The sequence below is a fragment of the Macaca nemestrina genome, chromosome 9 (genome assembly GCF_043159975.1).
Source record: "Macaca nemestrina isolate mMacNem1 chromosome 9, mMacNem.hap1, whole genome shotgun sequence".
Lineage (NCBI taxonomy): Eukaryota > Metazoa > Chordata > Mammalia > Primates > Cercopithecidae > Macaca > Macaca nemestrina.
The window spans coordinates 58,933,191-58,947,484 of NC_092133.1; the positions used below are offsets into that span (position 1 = coordinate 58,933,191).

The following is a 14,294-nucleotide window of genomic DNA, read 5'->3' on the forward strand; positions in this document are numbered from 1 at the left end:
ACACAATCTATATTTCTTTGGTAACTTCTGCTGTCCTGAAAGTTCTCTCTCCTCCCTTTGTCACTCCCTTTCTTCTCCTTGTTTTTCTCTTCTGCCATTCCCCTAAGAAACAGTAAATGGATGGAAAAGACTTGCAGTGGAGGCATGTGAGGAAAAGCCATAAAGGTTCCATCTGTCATCATGAAACTAAAACTGCTCAAACAAGAAAAGATGGCCCAGCAAGGGCTTTCACTTACTGAAATTTATCTCGAATTTTCCAAACATAAGAATCTTTAAGCCACGAAGAAAAGCTTTTTTTTTTTTTTTTTTTTTTTTTTTTTACAGGGTCTTGCTTTTAGTAGATTTGTGTAACTGTTTTCTTTTATTCAAGTCTGCTGAAAGCTACTGAGTGAGAACTACGAATTGAGGTACATCTCTTGCCAGTTGCTTGGGTTTGACAAATAAAGTAATCATCAAAATCACGGAGTGTGCACTGCTTTTAAAAGCCCTATTTGCTTGACATAATATAGCAGCTGGATGGCTAGGCAAATAAATGGCATTACTTAACATAATCACTTAATGTTGTGCAACGAAAGTCAGGTCTCATTGCTTTATCGCTTTCAAAGAGTTTAATGACAATGAAGTTGATTGTTAGTGTGAAGATATAAATTGTTCAGTAGTTAGAGTTGTTAATGACAGCAAAGGAACACAAAAGAGGAAAAACAGGCTTTAGCAGTACAAATTCATTGCTAATTGCCTGTGCATTCATTATAGGCTGACCAGGGCTAATTATCTAATTAAACTAAAGCTCTGCTGCCTTAAAGAAATTTCTATGCACTGTGATGTTGGTTGTCAATTACTCAGCATGTCCTGTTGAAATGTGTAGTTAACTCAAGTCATGTTTTGCTTTTCCCACTAGCAATACATGGCAGTCTTATTGCATGATAATTTGTGCTTAGAATGAAAAAAAAAGTTTTTCCTTAAAAAAATACATTGTGGAAACTAAAAATAATAACAAACATTTTAAATAAGGGCTCCTGCTCATTTTACTCAATGATCTATATTCAGGAAAAGTCAATATAATCTACTTTGGAAAGGGAAAACACAGACATAAAAAACAAGTCAAATATCGTTATATACATGCTACTGAGTGTTCTCTTCATGTTAAAAATACATTTAAAAGTGTCTTTTGTGATATCTGTGTAGATCATGGTATGAAATTAATATAATTTCATATCATTACAATCTTCAAAATTCATAGGTTTTTTTTTTTTTTAATGCTGGAAGGAAAGTGGTAAATCATCTAAACCAAATTCTTCACTTTATAAATAAAGGAACTGAAGTTCCCAGAAGTGAAATCATTTGCCCCAAGTCACACAGCTGGTTGCTAGAACCAGGAGGAGAACTGGTATCCTCTCAGTCCATTATTCTTTCCATGTTCAGTCCTGCTGTTCCACTTTCAAATCGTACTGTTATTTCTCACACTTTCTCCAAAATGCCAGAACAGAGCATCTATGGACAAGGTTATCTTTGTTTGTTTTTCCAAAAGAAGGCTTTGATTAGTGGCATTTCATCTCTCCAAGGAAACACGTGTAATACTGCCCCTATTTATTTATTTCAAGTCGGTCAAATGCCCAGGAGTGTAATTTAAGGTGAATAGTCAAGGGAGAAGTTTTAAAAAGCAAAGCAAACAAACAAACAAACAAAAAAAAACAAGGTATCATATGCCTTCTCCAACTAAAGAGAAAAAGGTGATAAACTTACAGTGGATTTTATTAATCAGAGTGCTCAAACAATTAATTGCATCCTGCTATTTTGCTCCTAAGGAATTTTATTCTAAACCAATGATCCATGACCATAAAGCAATATTTATTGGGTTGGTGCAAATATAATTATGGTTTAATGGCAAAAACCGCAATAACTTTTGCACCCACCTAATACTAAGCATCCTGTGGGAAAAGCATCTCCCAAGAAAGTACAATATCATTCTAAAGAGTTTCCCCAACTTCATCTCCCTTAATCCTAGTATACGGCATCTGTTCCCCTGCAAGGACATAGAACTCTGGAACCCTATCCTGCCCCTTTCCCAGTCATTTTTCAGGCAGGCACCAGCAATGAACACACAGTTCTTTGCTGGCAAGTCAAGGAAGACGATTTTCCCTTTCACTGCCTCTTGAAGCTGAACATCAACTGTTTCACCACTTGTGATTCAAATCCATTAATTAAAATAAATATAAAGTAAAACTCTCTCAGCCAGGAGGAAGAGGACAGATGGGGAAGCGGAGGAGGTGGAGATAGCTGATGTCTTCTCAGAGGAAAAAAAAAAAAAGGAAAAGAAAAACAAGAAGCATGAAATGGGGCAGGGGGGAGTTAATTAAGAGAGGTAAAGTGTGTTTGAATTTAATTTACAGTTCACAACAATTTTAAGTCTCATAATAGTTGCATTGCTTAAATGAGAAGAGGAAAACCTCTCTAATACCAAATTGGTGGAGGGGGTGCTATAATCTTAAATCACCTCCAAAAATCATAATACGTGACCTCTGGCAGTGCTTCAGCCTGGGCTATAGCAAAATCTTCTCTTTGTTAATAACTTGTGAAAGCCGCACCTTCCCCCACCTCAACTACGCTCTGCATTCTACCAATTTTTAATTCTTTTTCCCTCGCCTCTCATTGCCTGAAATAAGACATTGGCAAGTAAGAGGAAAAAAAGAATAAATTTAAGTCTTTCTCTATCCCAATCCACTATGCACCAGTCTATAGAATTACAGTTAGAAAATGGTGTCTATGGCATGTATCACACAACACAACCTATGCAATTTATTAGTGCAATGTGTACAGCTAAAGTCTGACCCAAACATGAAAAAGCCCTGAACTTAGCATATTTAACTAAATAGCCCATACACCAAAGTGATATGACTTCAAATAACCACACAAATTTGAACTAGAGTGGGCAGAGTTACTTTATATGATCTTAGTGGAGATGGACACAGCTAACAGGATTATAGTGTAATAATTTTAGATAAATGAAAGAAAATACATACGTTTGGTTTTATGTGAATCAGTCTTATGATTGTCTCTGTCCTCCACATTGAGCTAACGAGATGCTAGAAGGAATCTTACAAATAAATAATCTCTCACAGAAACTGGGATCCAGTGAAGTCAGGTGACTTGCTCAGTAACACACAGGTAGTCAGTGGCAAAGCCATGACACCAGCTCCTCTGACTTTGAAATTATTATTTTTTCTTACAACATGACATTCATTCATAATAAGGAATGAGAAATATACACTCATGTTTTTTAAAAACTGAAAGCAATGATACAAATCCAAAATACTTCAAATATAATTGAGTATGAATTAGTCTGAAAATGGGGATATTTTTATCCACTTATTTACCATGTTCTATGCTAATATACAAGGCAGATATCGGAATAAGGTGGAAATGACTACTCGGGAAAAAATAAACCTTCCTTCCCACTTTAAAAACAAAAACAAAACAAAACTGCAGACTAGGAACTCTGAGCATGTGAGAATATCATTATAATCTTTTGTACTCTTTCCACTGGATCTCAGTGTACCAAAAGAAATGGACAAATGAATTCTGAAGAAGATTTGAGTAAAAGCCAGAAGCTAATGTATCTTGTGAATTAAAGAAAATTAGTCCCCATAGAGTCAAGAGGTAGGGGAAGAAGAACGAAAGGCAAAAGCACAAGCCTAGTTCCCAAAGAATGAAGAGATCATAGAAATGAACAAGTGGAGTTAAATCCATATAGGCTGGGGGCTCTTCCAGCTCTCCTTGTTTCCTGGTTAATTAAGCAACTGTAAAGGAGGAGAAAAAAAAAATCTCAGCTTTACTCATGCTTCTGTGTGCTTCCCTCATTCCTAAATTTAATAGACGTGGGCAGGAGGTGGGATTTAAGCTTTATCAGTCTTACCTATCACCACAGAGCTGTCAACCTGTGAAAGAAAAAACATGGAGAAAATACACTTGGAAATAGATTGCTGAAGCAACAGCTCATCAGCAAGCCCTGTCAGCTGTACCTTCAAACAGATTCTTATCCTTACACTAGTTCTCTTGTCTTTCCTCTGGATTACTGCCCCTCATTCAGGTTTCCCTGCTGTTACACTCACCCCACCACCAACCTCTTAAAAATGTAAAACAGATCAAATCACTCCCCTGCCCAAAGCTCTCCAAAGACTTCTCACTGCATTTAGAATAAAATCCAACTCCCTACCACAGCCTACAACTTCCTATTACCCCCTCTCACGGCCTAAAAGGCCTACATAGTACAATCCCTACTGGCCTCTCCACCTGCATCTCCCTCCAGGAATCTGAAAGCTCACTATGCAGTCTTAACCCCACAGGTCTTTATCTTCTCTCCTAATTATACCAAGTTCCTTCCTATGTGGTCAAAGTTGTGATAGTCAATACCCTGTTAACAATCTTAAGGATGTTTCCTGGTCTTGGAATGCTCTGACCCCAGATTTTTCCATGGCTAACTCCTTAACATTCAAAAGTGGCTTAAATGTTAATATCTGGTCACTCTTGATAACCCAATTTAAAGTAACATAGCACACACACATAAATATCATACCATCCTATTACTGTATTTTACTGTCTTCCTAAGTTTTCTCTGTCTGAAAAGTATGTTGCTCATTTACTTGCACTGTATAACACTTCCATCCTCTCAAACATACACATTTCCTTCCAGGTAAACGCCTTGGGAATTTGGACTTTGTCTTCCTTTGTTCCTTGCTGAATCCCCAAAGCCTAGAACAATGCCTGGTACCCAGTGGATACCGACTGTTTCTTAAACGATTGATTTTGTCTATTCCAAACTTTCCCCAAACCTTGTCTCTGTCATGCATTTTCCTAGTATTTGTTCACTATCACTTCTCTTCCTGTCTCATCCCTTTCAGGATCTCTTTGGTCTCCATTTTGCTTACAACAACACTGAAGAATTACAGAATCAAAGAGGATAAAAAAGAAGGATGTTAATGCTAACAGAAACCCACTCAGTCTATGCTACTGGCAGTGGGGCAGAAGGGCAAGTAAACTGCTTCTTAAGGGCAAAAGCCCATAGAGTCAATGTCACCCATTAGTGCAGCTCTGAATGAAGGGCAACATCTAAACGAATTATGGAGGTAGTCTCTTTGTGACCTAAAAAAGTACCACATGCCCTGTAGACACTCAGCAGTTCTTATGAACTTTTTTTTTAGAGACAGTCTCACTCTGTTGCCTAGGCCTGGGTGCAGGGGTGGAATCATAGCTAACTGCAGCCTTGAACTCGTCGGCTCGATCAATCCTCCTGCCTCAGCCTTCAGAATACACTACAGGCATGTATCACCATGCTCAACTAATTTTTAAATTTTTTCTGTAAAGATGTGGGTCTTGCAATGTTGCCTAGGTTGTCCTTAAACACCTGTCCTCAAGCGATCCCCCTGTCTTGGCCTCCCAAAGTGTTGGGATTACAGGCGTGAACCACCATACCATGCCTGCCTGGTTCTTAAAATTTTTAATGTGCAAAAGATTCAGATGCAGTAGGTTTTGACATGATCTGGGAACCTGCACTTTTGACAAACACTCCCAAGTGATTCTGACACAGGCAGTCTTTGGAAACTGTGAACTCAGGCCAAAGGATGACTAGCAAGGACTTGAGGAATGGTATTACCAGGTAAGTGGTTTAAGCAATAATCATTTTTATCTCTACCCTGAAGCTGATTCTCAAAAGAAGTCAAATTCCCTTTCAATACTTGCTTAGTATTATTTAAATTTATTGGTCTTTAAGTACAACTTATAGCCATTTTAAACCTATAATAGCTACTGTCATGGGGCAGCTACTATGTTCTACATAGTGTCATCAGTGATTCACACAGGTGTATTATCCTATTTTATAGACGAAAATTTTGAGCTTCAGTTAAGTAAGTGGGGACAACCATTAAGTGACAGATTTGAAAATCAAACAGATTCGCATGTTAATATAGTATATAGTCTGTGTTCCATGAAGTCTATACTTCCCACTAATTATACCTTAATAGAAGTAAAACCAATAAATAAAAATTCATATTTGTAAATAAAGGAAGGGAAGGAATTTTACTCTCAAATATTCCTCACTTTAGAAAAAGACTGTATGAAATTTAATTATGAGCTTTGAAAGTACATTTAAATAACGTAACAATGGCATGGCAACCTCTGAACATGAATCAACCTCTCTTTTTTTTTTTTTTTTTTTTTGCTCGCTCTGTCTGTCGCCCAGGCTGGAGTGCAGCGGTCGGATGTTGGATCACTACAAGCTCCGCCTCCCGGGTTCACGCCATTCTCCTGCCTCAGCCTCCCGAGTAGCTGGGACTACAGGTGCCCGCCACCATGCCCGGCTAATTTTTTGTTATTTTTAGTAGAGACGGGGTTTCACCGTCTCTACTAACAATATCCTGACTCTTGTTTAGCCAGGATGGTCTCGATCTCCTGACCTCGTGATCCGCCTGTCCTGGCCTCCCAAAGTGCTGGGATTACAGGCGTCAGCCACCGCACCCGGCCGAAAATCAATCAATCTTAACAATCCTTTCCTAAAGCAAATAACCACCCTTTTAACTAACGAGAGCTGGTTCACTATTTACAGATCTACCAGTGGTTCTCAAACTGGGCTAATCATGAAGAATCGCTTGTTCGGGCACGGTGGCTCACGCCTGTAATCCCAGCACTTTGGGAGGCCGAGGTGGTCGGATCACGAGGTCAGGAGATCGAGACTATCCTGGCTAACACGATGAAACCCCACCTCTACTAAATATACAAAAACAAACAAACAAAAAAATTAGCCGGGCGTGGTGGCAGGTGCCTGTAGTCCCAGCTACTCCAGAGGCTGAGGCAGGAGAATGGCATGAACCCGGGAGGTGGAGCTTGCAGTGAGCCGAGATCGCGCCACTGCACTTCAGCCTGGGCAACACAGCGAGACTCCGTATCAAAAATAATAATGATAACAATAATAAAAATCGCACGAGGGAGCATCTTAAATATAAATCATAGGGGCAACCCACCCCGGGTCCCCTTCCACGCTGAGGAAGCTTTATTCTTTTGCTCTTCACAATAAACCTTGCTACGGCTCCAAAAAAAAAAAAAAAAAGGCTTCACTCCAGTTCTTCTGAATCAAAATATCTGAGGTGTGACCCCCAAGATCTTTATTTTTTAAGCTCCCCAGGGGGTTCTGATGAGTAGCGTTCAGAACTATTGTTTCCTTAACACCGGCATTCTATAAATGAAAAAATTGAGGACGTAAATGTCGGATTTGCCTAACGACACACAGCTTGTAAGTGGCACATTAGGCTGGAATAACAATATCCTGACTCTTGTTTGGTCCTTTTACACCAATTCAAGCTGCTGGTTTTGGTAAGACTGTACTTGTTTCTGCTTTGCTGCTTATGCCTTGCAGAGTACTTAGTATTCACTATCCTACAACTTATTCCCTCATCTGCAATCTGGGAATAATAATAGTGCCTGCCTCTTAAGAGATGCTGCAAGGATTAAATAGTATAACATTCGTTATATAATTCACTTAACACAGTGCCTGGCATATTGTGAGTACTCATTAGCCAGGTTACGTAATTCACTAAAAAAGTATGCCTATTTTAACTGGAGAGGATTTACTGAATCACTCCAATTACAAAATGTACAAGAAAAACATGGTCAGCTTGGGAGTCCAAAAAGACTTTAAACTCAGGGTTTACAGTCATAGTATCTAATGTCTTGCTTTTCTAGTCATTTACTTATGTCAAAAGTTAGTTCACGCCACAGAGCAGGATGCCTCTGTGTAGTGAACTAATTTCACAATTACTGATTGAACTGACTGTTGCACACCACTGTTTCTCCTAGGCTGCCTCAGAACCATCTAGTAACTCCATCTCTGGGTGATGACAGGGAATCCGCATTTATAAAACCCCTTCCCCCTTCTCGGGCAAACTAAGATTTGACAACCACTAGTATTCGGAATCCACGACCACTGTAAATGGCCTCTCAAGCCTCTCCAGCAAAAAGCTATCGTGCTCTGTAACCAGAAGAGCTGCGTCATCAGGTCCTGATGCAAACAACAACTGGGCCCAGCTGGGCCGAGTAACCTTGGTGATCACAGAGGACGGCCTGGACCCCCTCCCCTCCTAGGAAACACAAAATTACAAAAGCGCCCTCCTACAACTCCCGTGGGAGACAGTGCTACACCTAGGCGGCCGTGAGGAGCTAAAGCTGACTCAACAGCCTCCTTCCCAGGGCAAGGCCAAAGGAAGGCGACCCTGCACGGCTAACCAGGCCCCAGCGGCGCCAGAAGGTTAACGACCCTCCTTGCCCTGTTATTTATGAAGGCCAAGAGCCTCCACTACTTCGCGGGCCAGCTGACGGAAGTGCATCACTCCACCCTGCGGGGGATGCCGGGAGTTGTAGTCAAGTGACTGCTACTCTTGCACCTCGAGTCATCTTTTTTAAAACAAGAAAAACACCTCTGCATTCTGAAAAAGATCGCTTTATTCCCAACATGTGTAATAGTTCCTCCATTTTCCAATCAACTAAGTGAACTCTCTCAGCGCTCAAGCGGAAGGCCGGACTACAAGTCCCGGCATGCTCTGCAGGGTCCCTGGGCGCCCGGCCACCGTCGTAGGTGCGGGCCGCATGAATGGAGCACCGGGCGTAAGGCAAAGCCTGGCACCGTCCGCGCGGCCGGTATCTGCTCCCGGAGCGTGAGTGCGGGGTGTGGGGCGTGCGCGTGCACGCTCAGAGGGGGCGCAAGGCGAGCGCGCCGGGCAGTTGCGGGCGCGTGGCTGCTGAGGTTGGCTGTGGTGCCGCGCGCCCGACGGGCCGGTGGTTGCGGGGCCTCCCGCCTCGACCCGGGCTGCGGGCAGCCGTGGCGGCCGCCGGGGACCGCAAGGGGCGGAGGAAAGGAGGGGGCCGGTCCCGGTACGCAGAGGAGCAGCAGACCATGCCCCGAGACAACATGGCCTCCCTGATCCAACGGATCGCCCGCCAGGCTTGCCTCACCTTCCGGGACAGCGGGGGCGGTCGCGGCGCTTCCGATCGCGGCGCGGCTTCTGGCCCGGAGGCGCCGATGCCGCCGGGCTTCCCGGAGAACCTGAGCAAGCTGAAGAGCCTTCTGACCCAGGTCCGCGCCGAGGACTTGAACATCGCCCCGCGCAAGGCCACACTACAGCCACTGCCGCCCAACCTGCCGCCAGTCACCTACATGCACATCTACGAGACGGACGGCTTCAGTCTGGGCGTGTTCCTGCTCAAGAGCGGCACGTCCATCCCGCTGCACGACCACCCGGGCATGCATGGCATGCTCAAGGTGCTATACGGCACCGTGCGCATCAGCTGTATGGACAAGCTGGACGCGGGCGGCGGGCAACCGCCGCGGGCCTTGCCGCCCGAGCAGCAGTTTGAGCCGCCGCTGCAGCCCCGGGAGCGAGAAGCAGTGCGGCCGGGCGTGCTGCGTTCGCGGGCCGAGTACACCGAGGCCAGTGGCCCCTGCATCCTGACACCGCACCGGGACAACCTGCACCAGATTGACGCCGTGGAAGGGCCTGCCGCCTTCCTGGACATCCTGGCCCCGCCCTACGACCCGGACGACGGCCGGGACTGCCACTATTACCGGGTGCTGGAGCCGGTCAGGCCCAAGGAGGCCTCCAGCTCGGCCTGTGACCTGCCCCGAGAGGTGTGGCTCCTGGAGACCCCACAGGCCGATGACTTCTGGTGCGAGGGAGAACCCTATCCAGGTCCCAAGGTCTTCCCTTGAAGCCACCGGCGCCCAGGAGCAGTGGGCCGAAGACGTGCCCTACCCTACCACAAGGGCTGTGTCTCTCTCTACCCCCGATCCTGGGCGTTGGATCTACTGGAATGAGCAGCAGCCGCTTCCTCGGCAGCCTTGGGAAGCACGGGCGACTGGACAGCAGCCGCCGGGCACGGTTATGGGGGCGGAGTGGGCGGGGAGGCTAGATTGTTTCCTGGTACCGTCACTGCCACTGGGGCTTTGATTTGGAGGAATGGGGCAGGGGACTATCTGAAGCGCTTCCATCCTAAAGCCATAATGAAAGTATCTTCCTCTCTTCCCCATTCTATACAAAATACTAAGTGGTTTTCTTCCTCCCACTCCCCACCCCTTAGGTAAATAGGGTTTATTTTCCACTCATGCCCTTATGCCCTTTTTTTCTTACAGTTTTAACTTATTGACTGTGCATGACCCAGTGGTTTGAATTGTTTTTAGTTCAAGTCATTGGTAAAAACTAGGTTTAAAGAGATGAGCTACTGTTTAAAGTGAGCTGGCCTGCCTAATTAATTCCTTGTGAAAATTAAATGATTTTTTCAGTTTGGGGATCACTCTCACAATATAACTATGCATGTAGAGGACAAGATTTATTTTCTTTCCTCCCTGTGCCCAGTAGCCACATCTGGTTTACTCAGGCAGCATCTACTAAGAAATTCAGCACCTGCATAATCTCTGTGACATGGTCACTTAGAGCTTATCTTCCCTATGAATCTCCAGATCTGTGAGTTGAGCAGATTTCATGTTGCAGATTCACCTGTAATGCAAAGACTGTATTATCCTCACATGACTTTTTTTCTTGTCTTACTGTACCTTAAAAGGTGATAGAGTAATTCTATATTTTCTAACGGGAAGATTCAAAGGAGCTGAATGTGTTATGCTTCCAAACAACTGAATGTAAAACACTCCTAGCCAGCTGTTGTATTCCCTATCTTTATTTACTTCCAATATTTTACTGTAAAAGTAGGGAGAAATATTATGTTGATAGCTGTTTCACATTCTCTCAGGAACTCTAACGTTCCCGACTCGGGTATTTCCAGCTGTGTTGCTGGCAGTGTTGTCTCAACCCTCTCCCTAAAACGACTGAGCGCTGGGTTCATCTAATGTGATTTTCTGTAGGACGGGATAGAAGGCACAGAAGATCACAGCTAGAGAATTGAGAATTAACTAGACTGCTAGCCATTTTAGGGCACCAAAACTTGGGATTAAACACTTCCCACTTCCCACTCCCAAACCCTGAAATGAACAGTCTTGCTATCTGTGACTAGTTTTATTTTTGTGCGTTTAATAGTCTGAGCAGTCTCACCTTGTTTACAGATGTATTGACACCATTTGCTTCAGGCCATGAAGCACTGTTTCTCCCTTTTTACTATTTATAAGATTCCTTTTTTCACAAAACTTTTAATAAAAACAAATTGTAGAAATAAACACATTAAAATTTGCCCAGCTGTCGTCTAAGCCCTCTTGATTGACTTGCCCAAGTGGCAGTAGAGTTCTAATATCTATAATAAAGGGAGATTTGCTATTGTTGGTGGAATGTTGACCCGGTATGTAGAGAAAGAGTATGTGCCTTTGCCTCTTTATACACACACAGACCCAGGGTGAGGGAGTATTTGTTCCCAGTTTTTAAGATAGTATAAAAAAGCAAATACTTGGTGAGTGATTTAAAAATAAAACCAAAACAAAACACAAAAAGATATTCCACAGGACATGCCACTTTATTATAAAACCTGACACAGGCATAGTACCAAGTATTTCCTCCAGGGTTGTTAAAATTGTTTTATTGTAGCTCCACATTCTGATGTCGTTTAAAATGCCTTTGGGGGCAGTTCGAAGCAGTTCTTCATGTCACTTAGTTTGAAAATAAAATTCTAGATATGCAAATGATTTTCTTAGAAAACTTCACAAAATAAAAGGTGGGTTTTTTTTTCCATAGCACGGTAATGAATGTGGTTATCAATCATATACTTTTTTGGATTATATTGTAGCAAAAAGTTGATTAGCTTACAAAGATTATTAATAGCAATGTATGTGTTATAATACAACCTAGAGTACATTAACCTACAAAAACTCATGCTGGCTGTAGGATAGTAATAAAGGAAGAATTATGACTTCATTATGAAAAAAAAAAAGTTTTAAAGTTTTCAGTTATAAGCAAATTGGAAGAAAATACCTAAGGTGCTTTCAAAAGAGTAACTGAAATTGTTGCAGGCCAAAACAGCAATATGATATCTCAGATTCAGTTCAATAAGTACAGTGAAACCTTTGGTTCACTAATAAATTCTGAGTAAATTAGTGGTGAAGACAAAATGTAACTTGTTTTAGTGAGCCACTAAGGAAAGAATATGCTTATTACAAAGACAAAGTGTGGTGCAGAAAGTATGTTGCACGTGTGTGCATAAACTGTTCGTCATGACTGACTTGATACGTTGCTATTGTGGTTCTATATACTCCCTCCAATATAGATAATTTTTAATAACAACTGTGGGATAAAAGTTATCTTCCCCTAGGAAAGACTAATGAGCACAATGATACTAATCACTTTTGTAGTGAATAATAAATGCAATAATTGCCTCATGGGTGAGAAATTGTCTGTCTAAATGCTTCTGAAGCTTTTAAAGTATCTGGTTCTGTCAGTGGCCAGTTATATCAATGCAGAGTATTGTGTACCTACTTAGCTATTTTATGAGAATTGATTTTTACTAAGCCTGATTTGAATGGATTGCATTTACACCAACTGCTATTTATTAATGAAAGTGATAGCCTGCTTTTTAAATAATATGTGTTTTGTCAACAGGAGAGGGTTTTCTGAGCTTTTAACACTAGTAACCCTGAACTTCTCCCAAAATCCACACCTTTTATTCCCCCTTTTCGTTGTCTCCTTGTAGGTGCCTCAGTCCTGGCATCTCGGGAGGACTCTGCCATTACTCATCTGTTACTGATTCTGAATCTTGTGCTCTAGCTCTCCAGCCCGGTGAAGAAGCAATATATCTTTAATTCAGGGCTTGCCTATTGCTTTCCAATTCTAACCTGAGAGCAGTGCTACTTCTGTAATTGCAGGTCTAAATAACTTAAACGTATATACAGAAGCCAATCACTGATCGCTTCCATTGCAATGAGGCATCTGCTGTCAAAGAAGGAAACCATTTGTCAAGTCCCTTATAGATATTGAATCTTCAAACCCAAATCTGGGGATGTTTGCATTTCTGGATTAAAATCAGTATACCTGTAATGCCAGCACTTTGGGAGGCTGAGGCAGGCAGATCACCTGAGGTCAGGAGTTTGAGACCAGCCTGGCCAACATGGCAAAACCCCATCTCTACTAAAAGTGGAAAAATTAGTCAGGCATGGTAGTGGGCACCTGTAATCCCAGTTACCTAGAAGGCTGAGGCAGGAGAATCTCTTGAACCTGGGAGGTGGAGGTTGTGGTTAGCCGAGATCGTGCCACTGCACTCCAGCCTGGGCGACAAGAGCGAGACTGCATGTCAAAAAAAGAAAAACAAAATCAGTGTACTTATGGAAAATGAAGACGTTTCAAATTGTTTAGAGATAATTCTTACTTGATTATTGCAAGACAGGGAAAAGCTTGCCTGCTCTGGTGTCTACAGTTTGATTACCATTAAAGGTTCACAATGTATACTGTAAGATTATGTACTAAAAGCTAGTGGCCTTCTGCAGATTTTAAAGCCCAAGTAATATACACTTAAAAATAGTTTATTTCCTTGAGAGTGAGCTTTGAAACAGCATGAGGGAAAACACATCTGAAGCTAATGTCTAATCGGACTATTTTGCTATAACAGAAAAAAGCTTACTTTGTATTTAACCTAAGGAAAATAAGATAGTACTATACAAGAAAACAAAAATACTTTCATTCTGGAAGAAAAGAGTTTCAGGACTTATTTTCTTTTTTGTTCTCCTGTAGAATTTGTTTAGTTTTAGCTTCTGCTGGCAGCATTTTGGGGACTTTTTAATGCTGACCGCTCTTCCCCCCACTCTCCATACACACACACACAAAAGTGGTATTAAATGGTTAAAATGTCACTGCAGCCATTTTTAACATACACGAAACAATTTGCCTTAATCTTATTAGCAGCTGGGATAATCAAATTAAATAGCCTGGTTTGTGAACACTTGTAAGCCTTATGTAGGTATAATCAACTCATTTTTAATATGAGTTGAACTATCTCAAAAGCACTATGAATCTTTAAGAAATTATTCTCCAGAAGTGTATATACAAGATTAGAAGAAGACATTTTTCTGTGCTTTATTTCTTGAGTAATGTAAAAAATGAGATGTGTGCAAGAAGCACCCTGAATATTTTAAGTAGAGAGCAAAATCGGATTAAAGATACTGACCTTACATATTGAAATCTACTAGTAAAAGCCACAAGGTTGGCTCTGAGAAAACGCTGAGGTGTGGTGTTCCTTATGGTATGTGTGTTAATGCTACCTCACCAAGCTCACGTCAGGGTGAAAGTGATTATGTAACCAATTCTGCTGTCATCAAAATATCTTCT

At 42.1% G+C, this 14,294-nt stretch overlaps 1 protein-coding gene across 1 annotated transcript; it reads left to right on the forward strand.

The window, feature by feature from the left end:
- The first annotated feature begins 8,589 nt into the window (after window positions 1-8,589).
- On the forward strand, window positions 8,590-12,355 carry LOC105466163 (2-aminoethanethiol dioxygenase). The gene has a single exon (XM_011715142.2). It carries the CDS (start codon window positions 8,939-8,941, stop codon window positions 9,749-9,751), a length of 813 nt encoding a protein of 270 aa, XP_011713444.2. The 5' UTR covers window positions 8,590-8,938; the 3' UTR covers window positions 9,752-12,355.
- The last annotated feature ends 1,939 nt before the right edge of the window (window positions 12,356-14,294 follow it).

Coding starts and splice junctions, on each gene's coding strand:
- LOC105466163 (XM_011715142.2), top strand. CDS start 8,939: ATGCCCCGAGACAACATGGCCTCCCTGATCCAACGGATCGCCCGCCAG.